At 36.1% G+C, this 16,764-nt stretch overlaps 1 protein-coding gene across 1 annotated transcript in view; it reads left to right on the forward strand.

Moving 5' to 3' along the window:
* Positions 1-3,474: 3,474 nt before the first annotated feature.
* The window catches only part of LOC110111601 (beta-glucuronosyltransferase GlcAT14A), a 24,546-nt gene continuing 11,256 nt past the window's right edge, over positions 3,475-16,764 (forward strand). Inside the window, exons 1-3 of the mRNA XM_020843540.2 lie at positions 3,475-4,152; positions 6,665-6,740; positions 6,847-6,962. Coding sequence (XP_020699199.1) covers positions 3,600-4,152; positions 6,665-6,740; positions 6,847-6,962 — 745 coding nt within the window. The 5' untranslated portion in view covers positions 3,475-3,599. The remainder of the gene's footprint in view (positions 4,153-6,664; positions 6,741-6,846; positions 6,963-16,764) is intronic.

Genomic DNA, 16,764 nt, shown 5'->3' on the forward strand with positions numbered 1-16,764 from the left:
TATAATTTTACTTATATTTTAATTTGAAATAAAAAAAAAATTAATAATTAACAAATATTATTTTTTATTTCATTAAATATTACATAAGAAGGCCATGTGTACACCAAAAATGACTGCAAGTGATTGAGATTAATGGCCGGTGGCAGTAGTCAACAGATATGATGGTTTTCATTTAAGAAAATGAAAACAACTAAAAAAATACCTAAAATTTATTTTAAATTTTTTTTTTTCAAAAAATGTATGATTTTTGATTTTTTTTCATAATAAAACTAAAAAATAATCTTAAATAACCCCTAATTTTTTCATCTTAACCACCTAAATCTGAAAAAAAAATTTAAATTATCTATTTTTCATTCTAAATAAAATTTTAGATTTCATTTGTTTTCAATATAATTCACCCATATAAAATTCAAATACAAATATTTTCCTAAATAAAATATATTTAAAATATTTATCATTTAAAAAAAAAATTGGAATCCAATATATATATGTGGATCAACTAAGGGGGAAAGAGCCAAATGAGGCTCCCTTATTAAAATCACAAGCACATGGCTTCCTTCATATAATGACCTTGCTTTTGAGAGTGCCTTCTCACATGATTAAAAGGACAACTTAGATTATATTATATAAAAAAAAATCAAGCATGATTAAATGCATCACCAATTGTGTTACATTACATACTTATTTAATAAGCCACATTATTAGATCTAATTAATTGTATTTATTGAAAAAGATATTAATTTTATTTGTATTTTTAAGGAGACTATTGCATTTTTATAATAGTTTATTAAAATTTTAGCATGTGTATTATAATACTATTGGTTAATATTATAATACCCTTCTACTTAAACATAATGAGTTAATATATTATCCAAAAACATCACCTGGTCCCGAACTCAAATACCTTGGACGGCTGTGATAACCTTAAGCGTTGGCCCTGGTAAATGGCGTGGGTTGCCTGCTAGGTCGACCGGGGTTTACTTTGCCACAAAGCGGCATGGTTCCTCGTCACAAAAAAAAAAAAAAGAGATAGGCCAAGAAAAAGAAGACTGCTAAATTTCTTTGAGAAGGACAAAAAAAAACACACAAATTCAGTATGTGTGTTCTTTGGGGTTGTTATCGGACTAGGTGCAAGAACGTATTACCAAATAAGAACAACAATGACGCAACACTAACATAAGTAGGACAATCAAGATGTGCAAAGTTGTAGAGTAGACGGAGTTTAGATGACTTTACTGAGGATTATGCACATACGTTGATAGTTTTTTTTTTTTGGAACGGGGGTATCTACCCGGAACTACTCTAATAGGAGCGTTTGGCGGCATATTTAATCCCTCGGTGGGACCTACGAGGCCACCCACTGGCATCGGGCCCATACTTGCTTTGCTCCACTGAAGAGGCGAGGCTGTAGCAGATGAGATTCGAATCCGGGATGAGGGTTTCCAGCCGTGCTCACCCGCCAACCACCCTAAACCTCGGTGGGTTCATACGTTGATGGTTTATAAATTTTTATGAATTTCTAAAGTTTATTTTGGAAAGTAAAAGGCCACCTTTTTTTTTCTTATGTGAGGGCACATTATTTTGGTGTGAAGCTAAAATTTGATTTTTATGTTTTTCATATGATTCTATAAGCTGCTATTAGTGTTCCACAAAGACCTCATCGTAGGCGTTAGGAAGATTAAACTTAAACTTTCTAGAAAGGTGCCTGCGAAGCTGCCATAAGAAAGTTTGGACTTTTCTCAATCTTACTTTAATGGAAAGATATCCTGACAAGTATGTGCATATGGTGAGAACTTTTAGGGATATCGGACCGTCAGAAGGTGAATTAGAACATGCGATGTCATCTAGTACTCAGCAGTACACAACCGTGGTGGCACACAACAAACGAGTGGCATGACACGTTCTAATTCACCTCTGGACGACGTCCGTATCTGCATAGAATAATTTCACTCATCTCGTTATTTCTACATTAGAAGCACTTTCTGATATATATATATATTTTTAAATACTTTCATAAAGTCTACCGCTATATTCATGTATGTGAAAATTGTATTCGGACAATATTTCGCATTTAATTGTTGATTGTGTTAACTACATAAGTCAGAATAACAATCGAACAAACTTAAATATTTTTTTTTTTTTTGTTCCACAAAATCAGTGAAGATACAACACACTACTACAAGATATGCTAAAATGCAAGTTCAAGGAAACACATTTCTTCAACAATTAACCTTGAACAATAAGCAAGCAAACTAAAAGTGCAACACGTGTCAATCTCGAAAACACTACATCAAACCTTCCTCGACACAACACTTTACTAGGCAAAATAAACTCGGATTGTAGTGTCAATTAGAACTATCGCAATAAAACTTTCATAATGAGAAGGATCAAGTCAAGCTGCTTAGAAATCCTTCCCTCAAAGCCTTGAAATTCATAATGTGTAACATAAGATGACTCTTCTTGTTGATCCATCCATTTAAAATAACCGCATGTGTCATTAGTTTGATTATAAATGCACCTATAAAATTGCCTTCTACCGTCCTCGATAGCATGTATACAACAACACACAGTTCAGGTTACTGTAACATTAAACTTGCAAATGCTGGCGTCTGACTTTCGCAATAGATGAATTTGTAGAACTCATTTGAAATGGAAAAAGTTTTTTCAAAATAGTAAAAAATTTGGACAATTAGAATACAATAATGTCAAGTACATCAACCCAACGCGTCGAGATAACCAACTAACCAGGCCATGTCTAAATCACCTCGGATTCAAACCATAATTATTTAAGCAAAAGACTAAGCACATATAGCAATGCATGCAACAGATTCATATTCGTCATTTGGAAAGAATGGTTGATAGCTAGAGCTTCAAATAGGTGTAAGCTACCGCATCGGATTTGTATGATGTACGCAGTCTTAAATTAGGTCTACAATTTTCACGGAAAATAATAAGGCAAAGTATCAAATACCTAAAATTCACAAATCATTAGTTCAAATGTAATCCTATGCAATGTTCTCTCATAAGGTTTCGTTATGCAAACCCTTACCTCTCTAACACCATTACAAAAGCCAAATCGTTTGAATGCGTCACGAAGAGACAGATCACCTTTCCGCGGAACACGTCACAAGCAGGGCGGTGGAAGAAAGCACAACTTCAAAAAGAGAACAGGTGGGAAGGGGAATTTCAATAGGCATGATGCAGGATGCAAACCCTAACTTTCTTTTGAGCTGCGAACTTACCTTCTTTATTGGAAGTTGAGAGCTAGCACAGATGGGGATTTTAGCCTAAGGATAACGTCGTGAGCTTTACGAGAGACAGAGTGATATATTTGAGATTAAATTTGTATTTGAGTGATAGATATAAAATGTAAATATTTGAAATGTTAAATATGTAAAATAAATGTTATATATGGTATGTATGTAAATCCTCTATTTTAATACACATCGAAGAGCTTCCAAGTTGTTTTGAGATCAGGAGGGTTGTTGACGGTAGCAATCCAGCGGGTACCATCACAAGATAAAAAAGCTGATAGGCGACGTTGGCGAAATAAAAGTTGCAGATCAAATGATGGTGAAGCCGAAGCAAGCAAAGGAGCGATGCAGGCCACTTCTACGCACCCCCCTATCTCCTCCTTCCTCCCCAAAGATTCTCGTCACCTCTACTGCGTTCTGATCATCGCTCTCGCTTGCTGCTTACTCTTCCTCCTCTCGTTCTATCCCTCCTCCTCTTTACCTCTCCGATCCTCATCCTTTTCCGCAGCCGACGCGGCTGCTGACGCGCTCAGAACATCATCTCTGCCCGCTCCTCCATCCTTCGCCTACTTCCTCTCTGGTTCTACAAACGACGCCGACCGCCTCCTCCGTCTAGTCCTCGCCATCTACCATCCTAAAAACCTTTACCTTCTCCACCTCGACCTCTCGGCGCCTCAGGAACAGCGCGATCGGCTCGCCCGCGATCTCCATGCGGTTCCCGCCTTTAGATCCGCCCGCAATGTCCATGTACTTGGGCACGCGGACTTCGCTAACCCCAGGGGATCCTCTGCCCTTGCTTCCACGGTTCACGGCGCTGCGGTGTTGTTGCGCCTTTCCGGAAAATGGGATTGGTTTATCAACCTCGGAGCTGATGATTACCCACTCGTGACCCAGGACGGTATGCTTTCGCCATATAGGTTGCTCAGTTCTGAATTGCTTTGGAGTTCATATTAAATGGGAGCATGAGGTTGATATGACTTGATTGCGTTATTCAATGTGACGAAATGTGTCGCTTAGGGTTTCGATTGAGGGTTTTAAGGAATATTTTGAGTCATGATATACTGATCAAATTTCATGATTTACTGATCAAATTTTTATCCGGATTGTTCTCAATGCTTGGATTTTGCTTGAGATGAATGTATTATATGTTAGTGTTTTTTATTTGTATTACGAATATCTTAAGACAAATTCAATGGCTTCGAGAAACATTGTGATGAAAATTTTAATTAGGATATCTTTTCTGGGCCGGCTGAACTAGCGGTGCCTTCGGAGTCTTTTTGCTTGTCGTCGTTCTTTGGTTATTTATTCCATCCTTCGTTGGAGTAAAATACCTCAGCTTTTGTTTGAGTTAAATTTTGCGTTTTAGTTCTGTACAAAATATTTATTGATAATCAAGATGAGTGTGATAGATATGATAATATTACATGGATGTGATAAAACTATGAATTTCCATGTGAGAAATAATTATCTTAGAGAGAATGTTAGAGCATAGCTCGGTCACAGTAAGCTAGTAAAATGTACACATTTGTTTTGAGGTTGTACAATAGAAGAAGGAAGATCCTCCAATAGGAAGGTGAATATTATTGATACGTCATCGAAAATTGCTTTTATCGAGCACGTATCTCGAGAAATATTCAAGTTGGAAACTTTCAAAATGAAATTCTGGATCATATTAATTTTAATTTCAACAAACTTATTGTCAAACTGAACATCTCAAAGAGACAAACCTAACGACACCAAAATCAGTCCAACCCAAGCCCAAATGGGTCCAAATTGGGGGCTCAAACGACCTTTGGAAGAGTTAAAGCATTATTTGGATGACAAAATGATTTCAAAATATGGCATGCTTATAGTCAAATCGAGCGGCTCGGCGAGACGAATCCAACGAGCCCAAGATCTATGAATTCTGATATCGTTAAGGCACTCCGAACCCTCTAAACAGTTAATAGCCCCGATCATAAACAATTGAAAAACTCTCTATGATTGGGGGAATCAATATAAGCCATCCGATGGAGCATTCCGAACCTGCCTTAGATATTTTCTATATTTACGGGGTGTGCCACTTATGAAAATTTATAAATAAACCCTCACTCTCTACATGAAGAGGACTTTTTAGAGATTGGAGAGAGCTCTGAAGCTTTAAGAGCTCTAGCACCATTGTCGGACCTTCGCCCAGCTGATGACCTTCGTCGGACCACCGCCGGACCTTCGCCTCCGGACTTTAGCCCAATGACCTTCGTCGGACCACCGCCCCGCCGCCGACCGCCGGACCTTCGCCTAGCCGACGACCACCGATGGAATTGCCTGGCTGCCGACAGACCTTGTCTCGGCCGACTACCGCTGCCAAACTTCAGCGCGACCTTCGTCGGACCACAGCCCGACCATCGTCGAACCACCGACTTGCCGCCGACCACCGTCGGACTTCAGCCCGACCTTCATCGGACCACCGCCCGACCGCCGTCCGCCACCGAACCTTTGCTCGGCTAATGACCGCCGCCGGACTTCAGCCCGACCTTCGTCGTACCACTGCCCGGCCGCCTACTACTGCCGGACCACCGCTTGGCCGACGACCGCTGCTAGACTTCAGCCCAACCTTCACCGGACCATTGCCTGGCCTTTGTCGGACCACTGCCCGGCCCCCGACCGCCGTCGGACTTTAGCCCGACCATCGTCGGACCACTGTCCTGCCATCGGACTTTCGCCCGACCATCGTCGGACCACTGTCCTGCCGTCGGACTTTTGCCCGACCATCGTCGGACCACTGTCCTGCCATCGGACTTTCGCCCGACCATCGTCGGACCACTGTCCTGCCGTCGGACTTTCGCCCGACCATCACCAGACATTTGCCTAACTCTCCAAACTATTGTAATTTGACCACCTCTAAATCGAGGGACGAGTCAACCCATGTAATTCACTCAAGTTTAGTGGAATCTTTTCGCCTGGGCGAGTCCCCGTGGTTTTGGGGTTTTTTCCTCTTTTGGCTTTCCACGTAAAAAAGATCAGGTGTGTTACTTCTCTCTTTCTATTTGTGTGCTGGATATCCATGCATAGCTAAGACGAAAAGTTTACTCGCTTTACCGTCACGAATCTTCCAACCCGCAATAATTATAAATGTGAAAAGAATAAGAGAGAAAAAGGATTGAACATACTCATCATAGGTAATATGAGTAGAAGTTGTGCAAAAAATATTTTTATAAAATGGAATTAAGATCTTTTTTAACTCTCAATAGGAGTGCATGGAGGATAATTTATAAAGCGATCCCAAAGTAGTTTGGAGATGGCTAATGTTGATGATAATAATGTTCTCCACATCTTATTTTTTTAACTTCAATGCCAAATTTCTTTCAAATTTAAGTTTCTAATGGTCATGTCAGCTCTGATTGTTTAACTCTAGTTTCAATTGTTTTCAGATCTTCTTCATGTGTTTTCTTTCCTCCCAAAGGATCTCAATTTTGTGCAACATAGCAGCTATATTGATTGGAGGGAGTTAAGTGAAGCTTTTCCTTGTTTCTCTTTTTTTTGTTTTTCTTTAAAGTTACTATATTTTTTTATTTGGTTATATTGTTTAGTCACTAATTGGATTTTATGACAGGTCCCGTAAGTTAAAACATGTTATTATTGATCCTGCTCTATATTTATCTTCGAAGGCTGATGTGTTTTATGCCACACAGAAGCGTGATTTGCCGAATGCCTACAGGATATTCACAGGTTATTTGCAAATACTGAGCATTTTAATCGTGTTTTTAAAATATCAGTTAACATCTTAAAAATTTTGACAGTACGCCAGAAGAAGAATTAGTCTTTTTTTAGAAATCTAATGATTGACCGGTAAAATGCAAATAATGCTTGCTTCAAGGTGATTTTATCTGCTGGTTTAGGGTGGAAGTCTCATCTATTTAGTCCATAGTTATGATAAAGAGTCAAATTAGAATTTATGGACCAAAAAACTGCATTATATATGGTATATGAGAAAACCCAAGTTCAATAATGCAACATTATTTGCATTATTATTTTACATTTATATGGACCCAAGTGTTGGTTGGTAAAGATATTACATAATGTTACGTTTAGTGTGAAAAAATCGAGAATTTTGTGATGAATGTGCTCTTAAAGTAGGAAGGATGAAAAAATGATAATATTAGTGAGGCTATGAGAGTAGCATCCACCAAAGTCTACCTAGTGGATATATATATGAGTTAAGCTTGTGCAATCGAGAGTAGAAGATGCATTGATAAGACATAAATAAAATTAATTTGATAGGATTGGAATAGAAATATGGTAGGTCAAAATAATGTGGATATGAGTTATGCAAAAAGATTGGTATAAAAAAGATGTAACCTTAAATAACAAATGGAGCATGAAGCTGACCAAAGATAGTTTGAATAAGGATAATGAGAATGATGGGGATTCATTTATATATTTTTATCTTTATTTATTTTGTCTTTAATAAGCAAATATTTGTTAAGATTCTAGTTTAGTAACACAATGTTTTTAATTCCTATACAATTTGTTTCCTTGAGCCTAGCATTTATTGGGCCATATAATCTCTTAAAAAAGGCTTTTCTAATATTGAATTATAAAAATATGTTGGTCATAAAAGTTTCTTGTATGAGTGTGATGTCCATGTTATCTTTAAGGGTGATTTTTAGAGAAACCTATGTAATAAGTTTATCAATTTAGGCATCAATTAAATAGAAATTAGACACCATAGACACCTTTAAGAAACATATATACTAATTTTATGTACCCAAGGTACAATATATGTATGTTAATGTTGAATAGATTTCAAGTTCTTGCAGTCTAGGCCTGTGTTAGCAACATTCATATAACTTATACCATCAATTATAAGCTTGCAAAACTTCTCATATTTGAAATAGTTTTTAAAAAACGCAATTCTCCAATCATAATTACCTTTAGGAGCTATGATGCAACATATAACATTCAAAGTTTCAATTAAAGTATCATCATAATAAATAATCTCTTTACTAAATTTATGAATGTCATCACAAATCACATTTAAATGCAATTTCTTAGTTGGACACTTATAAGCGTAATGACTAGCATGATGAAGCGTAAAACAAATGTTTGCCAAGAATTTAGAACTTGATGCTTGTTGTTTTTTTAGTGTTATTATTGATTGTAGAGTTACCACACTTAGATGCAGTAATTCTAATAGACCAAACTTGATTACTTCAATTAAATGATACTCCCTAAGTATTTATTAACCATCTATAGGTCTTCAAATTATATGCAAAGTAGATTGGCTGGTATATCTAAGAAAAGAGACTAAATTTTTTATCACTCAAACAAGATGTTTAGATCATGATATTGAAGTCTTAATACAAAGGTCTGTATACTTTTTTTTTTAATCTTGCGTATTGTGAGCATTAATTGATGATTACTCATAAAGTTTATAAATGATGTGCATCAACTAGGCTCTGAGGATGAGCCACACTTCTATGTCTAGTATGATTAGCCAAGTAGTAATACATCATTTTTGGCCCATAGCCATTGATAACTTTGCTTTTTTAGGACATAGAGGAGCAAGTTCATTTAGTTTTAAAAACTTTGATTGCGAGAGTGGTCATGTATTATTTTGTTAGACAGGTTCAGTCGGTCCACACGGGACCAGCCCAAGCGGAACAAAGGCGGAAGTCTGGCTCTCCTGTACGCGTCAAACAAGCAGTCAATTCCAGAAAAGTTGTTTAGGAATTATTTTTGAGGGAGTTTAGAGGGAAATTTGAATGTAGGGACTGTTTAGAGATCTCTTTTTGAATTGTATTCATTAAATAGTTTGTTTTCCTAGTGTTAGGACATCTTGAATTTCGCTGAAATTTGAGATCTCTTCGGTTTTTGGGCTCTAGCAGCGTCTAGAGATTTGGGAGAATAGATCCTTCTCTCGAATAGAGGATCAATTGTATTTTGGTTTTTTGCATTTCTATTTCATCAAATAATATAAATTACCTGCTGTTTTTTTGGTTTTGTGCAGATTTTTTGTGGAGAATTCTCGTTGTTTTCCAAAGATTGCTAGAAAATTCTTAAGATCTTCAAGTGTTTCCTATCAAATTGGTATCATAGCAATTTTTTGGGCTGAAATAGAAGTCTTCCTCGTAGAATTTTGCTGTGTTATGTATCTGATTGTGTTGTTTTTTGCTGATTATAGGCCAAAATTCGCGTCAAAATTGCGGCTCTTGCTATTGGAGCCTAAATCCAAGTTCCCATGGCAGGATGAAAGATAGAAGTGTTGGAATGAGAGATTGGATAATTTTAAGCTGAAATTTTTCATCTCCACGCTCAACTTTCAGATGTCAATAGTCAAATTTCAGCCATTCACGAGAAGATTGATGGGAATTTTTTCAGCCGAGGGGAGATGTTGAAGAAGTTGCTCGAGGGCCAATCCAAAACGACGTCGTTATAGGCGAGGGAAGCCTCCGACAACCCATGAAGCAGGGAAAGCTCTAATCCAATAAGGCACAAGGAAGATCAGGAGATGGAGACTCAAAAGAGAAAAGAGAGAATGCATCCCGTGGAGCCTATTCCTATGGGGGAACCGGGTAGGGGGTATGGGGAGAAGTGTGAGGAGCTATGATGCACCGACACGGACACGGCGACACGGACACGACACGACACGAACACGGGACACGACAATTTTTAAAAATATAGGACACGGGTACGGCGTGGACACCCATAAGGAGTTAACAACAGAGTAAAAACTTGAAAAAATTAAAAATAAAACTGACTACATAAAATTGACTCAAAATATAAAACTCCTGATTGAGGCCGTTGATCTCCGGCGTCTCGATGTAACGGTGTCAAGGATTAGTTGACGTGTCCTCAATCAAAGTCCTTATGTTCTTTCACTTCTTCGTATATTTACAGGTAACTTAAGCTCCCAAATTTTTACAGTACATCTTGGCCGAATGCAAGCACAACTCACAATCATTATCTTAAAAACAAATATCCACTTTTGGTTCACTAAAATCAAAACTGGTTATTATATATAGTATTATTATAACCACAGCTAACAAAATCAAGATGTCGACTAACTGGCAATATCATCTAAATATAGTCCTAAAAAAAATCTAAGAGATGTGACTAATATGCAGGAAAACTAGATGCAACAAATTATGTACCTTATAAGATCTTTATGCTGACGAGGGAAAAAAAATCATTAGTTACTTTATCTAATTGTCATATTTCTGCTTTACAGATATCTATCTCCATTAACACTATCCTATAAAACTAATTCCCTCTTTCCTCTTATTTCCCCTTCCCTCCTCAACTCAGTAGAACGATTAAAGATTTTGGCATACGTGAAGGAATAATTGATCAGCTAATATGGGCTAGAGCTTTTGCATATGTTTATCCAATTCTTACTCCTTGTGAAGTCTCATTATCTAAATCATCTTTCCTCTACACTCGATAATAGTGTTGAGAAATGGAAGTAGAAACATTTGCTACTTTTATCCCAATTCCTTTTACCTTGATGACGGTCTCATTTCTCTCAATCTCTTCCTCTCTAATTTGTGTGTCGACTGCTTTTCTCTAATAGCAATACAAGACAATCAAAATTATTCCACAATTTTTATATTGAGATAAATTTGAGGGAAGAAATCCCTAATAAACTAGAAAAGAATGTACCAAGCATGCCAGCTGGCAAATGGACAAGAAATAAAAAGAATTAACAAATAATTATATTATTATAAACAAAGCGAGGGTTGATAATCATATTAGTATCTAGTTCAATTTAAAATATGATTGATATTTGGAAGCTGATAAGGATCATGCGAATGTGAACCTAACGATAATAATGTGCTGCAAATCACAATGATTGAACAACAATAACAAAACAAAAATCCTTTATCCACTACGTTGGGGTCGGTCCTGAAATCTATTTTCGCAGGATCTATTATGATCAATCTCATGTGCTACATATCATGATCCTAAGTCAAAATCTACATATAAATGAAAAAATAAGACCATATACAACAAGCTATTCCACCGTGGTAGCTACAGAATTCACAGTCTTAGAATAATCTCAGTAATCTAATAAAGTCATCATATCTACAAGTCTTTCTAGCTAATCTCCTTTAACATAGTTAAATCAAAATACAGTACTCTCCTAACCGGGGTCATCGGAAGGCCGCCAGTTTTATTGATCAAACAATCTAAGGGTGACTCTCTCTAATCTTATCTGCCTACTTGGAAGCCCTACTTCCACCTTTTCACTATATATGCTCATTTCGTATACTGTCTCTAAGAGTAAACAGCCACTCAACCACCTGAGCAATCCTCATTGTTTGCAAACACTTAACTTCATAATATGCTTCTCTTTTAATGGCAATCCATTTTGCGCCATAAAGATTGCAGGTCTAACCACACATCTTATAGAATTTTACATTAAGTTTGAGTTATATCTTTTCTGTTATCATCAAACCAAGTCAAATGCATTCCAATCCACTATATCCATTCAACTTGGAAGTTCTCCTAAACCTAAAAGTTTGTAAAGTCGTTTTTGTTATGGAAGATATTACCTAGCAGAGCCGAGCTGTATCATACAGGATACCGCAGCATACAGTCATCGCGGTAGGCATTTTTGTTATTTTTTAATTTTAAAAGAGGTTGGAACACTCATAAACTAATGTGCTAGTGAAACACACATTCGAAGAGCAATAAAAAGACATACAAGTTAAGTTGTAAATTCTTGTAAAAATTAATTCAAGTATAATGAAATTTAAAAACAATTTGGCGCATCTATTTTGGCCGGATGCGCTCAATGGGTCACATTGGTGGGCAAATAGCGCGCGCTATTTAAAACACATGCCTCGCCATGAACATACGGCGCCGTTAGGTTGCGCCGACACCGCTTGCATGCGAGCGCTATTTTGTGCCATCTGACAACTTATGATTACTACTAAATGTACACTCAATGTATTGGTTTTAGAATATACTTAAACAAAACACTTTAGGCTCTAAAGTTTGACCTCCATAATTCGGAGTCTTACCTTTCAACTCCCTCTTCTAAGTCTTATCAAAAGAAGAATACTCATCAGCAAAAAGCATATAGACCAAGGTACATCGCTATCTGCAAATTCTATGAGAAATCCATGACTACATATCAAAAAATAAGGATTAAGGCTGATCCTTGATGTAAGTCCAACTGAAAATAGGAAAATGATACTTGCAGCCACCTTGTATTGAACACAGAAAAGCTCCTGCCAGAATCTCTAATGAACTTGAATATAAGCATTATCTAAACCCTTTCTTTCTAGAACTCTCCATAGCACTTCATTTTGAACTTATCATATGCTTTCTCTAATCAACTAAATATCATAGGTAATCAGTCCTAAGTCTTCTAAAACTCTCCATCAACACGTTCTCAATAATTAAATAATAGCTTCACAATAGACCTTACCACCTGACATGGAATCCAATTGAATTTTGGAAACATTTAGTATCATCGTCGTAACACTATGATCCAATCTCTTCCCAACATCAATCTCTCCAAAGTTTTAAAATATGACAATCACCTAATTTCCTCGTATAATTCGACACAATCTTTAGTTGTGAATCCACCTTTATCTAAAATACTGAATCAATACACTTCATTGTCTCCACTACATAAGTGACATCCTCTTTAGTCTTTCAAAATAATATGAAAAAGTTTACTAAGTCAAGAAATTTCTTCATCTCCTAAGCATTGTCCATATACTCTATTGGCAATATCATCAAGTTCATTAATTTTTTCCCACTCATTTTCTTTAAAGCTTCTCTCAACTTTATTTATTAATAAACTTGTTAAAATAAAAATCTCTTTTTTTATTAGAGATGCTCTAAAGTCACTCAATACACGCATTCCACAAATCTTCAATATGAAAGCTAGCAACAATATCTCATCCACCTTTATTAATATATCTCTAAAAAATATTTTTGTGATCATTCACTTTAATGCACTCAATTGAACAAAAATCGTTAATAATCATAATCTCTTTTATTTGGCTAACTTATACATATATATTTCTCTCTTTAGGAATCTAATCTATATATAAATCATTAAAGTTAAAAATCTTTAACATCGTGATTGCTTCTTAGAAACCTTACGAGATTCCTAATATCTTTAATAATATTTCAAGATTTTACATCTAAACTAATTATATAACAAAGCTTCTTAACACAGTTTGATCCACTCACAACTATTTATTATTATAGGAGATTAACTTTTGAAACTCTAGCACATCTATTTGTAACATTTCTTTAAATAAATTACTAGTCACCACAAAGCACAGATAAAACAATCTTAAAGAATCTCAAATTTACTATTCAAAATCAATTTTTTTTTGATTTTTTTTAAAAAAGCGCCACATTTAATCTTAAAAATAATTTTTATTAAATTTTATTCATATTCTGCTCCTTCATCTTATAAATCCAAAAACTTAATAAGCGGTTGAGATACAAAATTTCACCATTAATTAACTTTATCAATTCTTGCAATCTCAAACGATTATTTTTCATACAGAAAAAAAATCAATTTGAGTTTACTATATCCATTATTTAAATGATGGATAATTATATCTTTCTAATAAAATATACATTTATAACAATATATATACTAGCAGTAAAATCTAATATAGCTTTCTACATCTTTATAAGTCACCCCATACATAAGCCACCATGAATGCTTGTAAAAATCCTTTAAATCTCCTCCAATACAAAATTCATTCTTCAAGAGATATCCTCTTTAATTAATTCTTGCTAAGTCATTCCAAAATTTTAATTTTAAACACATATCCAAAACCTATTTTAGGAGCATAAACATTTATAATTATTAATAATCTTAACATCAATAATAATATTTAAGTAATTAATTTGGGTCTCCATATTCTATCATTTTAGACTTATCCTTTCAAACTCTTATTCATAATCACTACAAAACATCATTTATAGTAAAAGTCTAATATAGTTCTACATACTACTAAATTTAATCCAAGCTGCAACTCTCCTTAGGCTTCTCCAACCTATTTAATTTCTGAATACATTAAATATTTCTTTCCTATGAATCATATATAAGTCTAATTTATTATTTGCATGTAAAAACCTATCATTCAATGGATTTCTTAGTTCATGGACTTCTCCACATGTCCTGATTAACCTTGTATACCTGAGGGGCATAGCGCCATGCCCTCGTTCAGCTAAGCCCTTGAAGCCCTAGCATTAACACAATATATTAAATCCAATTGCACTTAAATGTTAATTTGATTAGGAACACAAAAAATCACCTGAAGTGTCATAAATCTCAAACCAACAATCTCATGAAAATCTTACGATACAAAATTTTGATATACAATATCGATATATATAAAAAGGAATAAAGTGCAAATGTCTACCTGCTGATGGTTAAAAATTGATCCTTAGGCTTTTACTAGCTAGATAGCAAGATATAAAAATTTATTTGAATGGACAAAAAAGATGCTAAAGAAACCAGTGCAAATTACAAAAAAATGAAATTAATGTGCCTAAATTAAAGATTTAGTAGAAAAAGTACGGAAGCAAGCAAAGAAGAGAATTAGGAAGATACATTTACAACTTTGGGTTAAAATAACATCTAGCTTTTAAAAGAAACAATGTTGGCCTTTGTCACATCATAATAAGGATTCTTAGAATGAATTAAATTCATTAAAACAAAGCACTAGAACTATGACTAAATAAATTAACAAATTAAGAACTTTCTTATTATGTTCTATTGATCTCCTTCTGTGATAGGTTTGAAAAATCAGCCATGGTATACATCTAGAGTTCTAAGAACACTTAAGCCTTAGAAATTTGCTTACCTAAGTTGATGTTTGCAACCTACCCTAGCCCTCTAAGTTAATCTGCACTTAGATTTACTAATTTGTCAATGAACAAATTTGACAATTGCGAATTTCTTTCTTTTGTGCTAGGCTCCTACAGTTAACATTTTCCTGTCATCATAAAATCAATACAAACTAAATTTCAACTTAAAGGTTCTTTTATGCAAATAAAAATATGATAAGGAGGACAACTTGAAGGATCTTCAAGGAATTTCCTTAGCAATTTTTTGAAAAACGGCGAGAATTCTCCCAAAAATCATCACAAAACCAAGGAAAACAGTAGGTAATTTGTTTATTTGATTAAATAGAAACGAAAATACAAGATAAATTGATCCTCTATTTTCGAGAGGAGGATCTTCTCCCCAAATCTCTAGACGCCGCTAGAGCCAAAACCAAAGAGATCTTCAAATTTCAGCCAAATTCAAGATGCCCTAACCCTAGGAAAAAACTATTTAATGAACAAATTCAGAAGAAATCTCTAAAACAATCCTTACATTCCAAATTTCCCTCCAACTCCCTAAAAAATCTTTCCTAAACAGCTTTTCTGAATCGGCGGCTTGTTCGCAGCTGTACAGAGAGAGCAATGCTTCCGCCTCATATCCCGCTGGGTCGGTCCCGTGTGATTGGCTAGAACTGGTCTAACAATACTCCCCTTCCAAAGGCCTAGCTTGTCCGCCCAAGGTGAAAAGACGAAACCCTCCTTCATTCCCTCTTCACCACAAACGGTAAGAATCTGAAGAGTTCGCCCTTACATTTTGCAGCCTCGATGTATACTCTCAATCACATATGAAACATTAGCCCCTTCGCCCTTTTCTCCTGTAATTCAGTTTATACTCTTATTGAAATTGTCCTCAGGTTCTACTCTTATACGTTCTTGCTCCATCGAAGTCTCCTGAAAAGTATAGCGTGTCGACTCCTTTGGTAGTCATAAAGGTAGTGGTCCTCCTGTTCGGAACCTCCTGAGCTGTTGCCTCATGCTCTCCTCTTCTCCAAGTGCCGCTGATCATCCACCAAATTGAGCGTAGCTTTCCATAGTAGCCTCTTTTCCCAAGTCATGAGGGCCTTCATTCTCAACAGCTCGCCGGATCTCTTTGGATTCACTCCTCATTTAAATTTCTCTCTAGCACTGTCTAGGAATGGCGGTCCAATTGGGTAACAAGGTACTCGATATCCTCCCGGATACTCTATCACTGAACAACTCTTGTTCAAGCGCGGAAAACTGCTCGTAGAAGTCTCTCCCTTGCTAGTTCAGAAACGTTTACCAAACCAATTCTTGAAACTCTCTTCTAACTCACCTATGGGTTGTCGCCCGTCCCATCCACTATGTACCAAAACAAAGGCATTTACTTTCAACATAGGCCCACTGTCGTCCAATCTCTCCTCACTCCATACAATCCCATTGACGAATTGAAATACCTTTCTACCTTGTAGATTCCACCCGTGCGCATCCCACAACCCCTCAAAGATTGGCATCTTCAATTTTTCCCCTCAGATTGCCTCATGTTTCCCTATTTCCCCTCCATATTTCCCATTTCCCAAGGAGGTGGCTTACCCTAAGTCATCCAATCGTTCCTTCTACGCTCGATACCCAAACCTTTCACCAAACTTCCCACAGTCTGTTCCGTTCAAAATTCAGCACCCTTCTTTGTTCATTGCTCCAC

This window comes from Dendrobium catenatum, unplaced genomic scaffold (assembly GCF_001605985.2).
Source record: "Dendrobium catenatum unplaced genomic scaffold, ASM160598v2 fragScaff_scaffold_1417, whole genome shotgun sequence".
Classification (NCBI taxonomy): Eukaryota; Viridiplantae; Streptophyta; class Magnoliopsida; order Asparagales; family Orchidaceae; genus Dendrobium; species Dendrobium catenatum.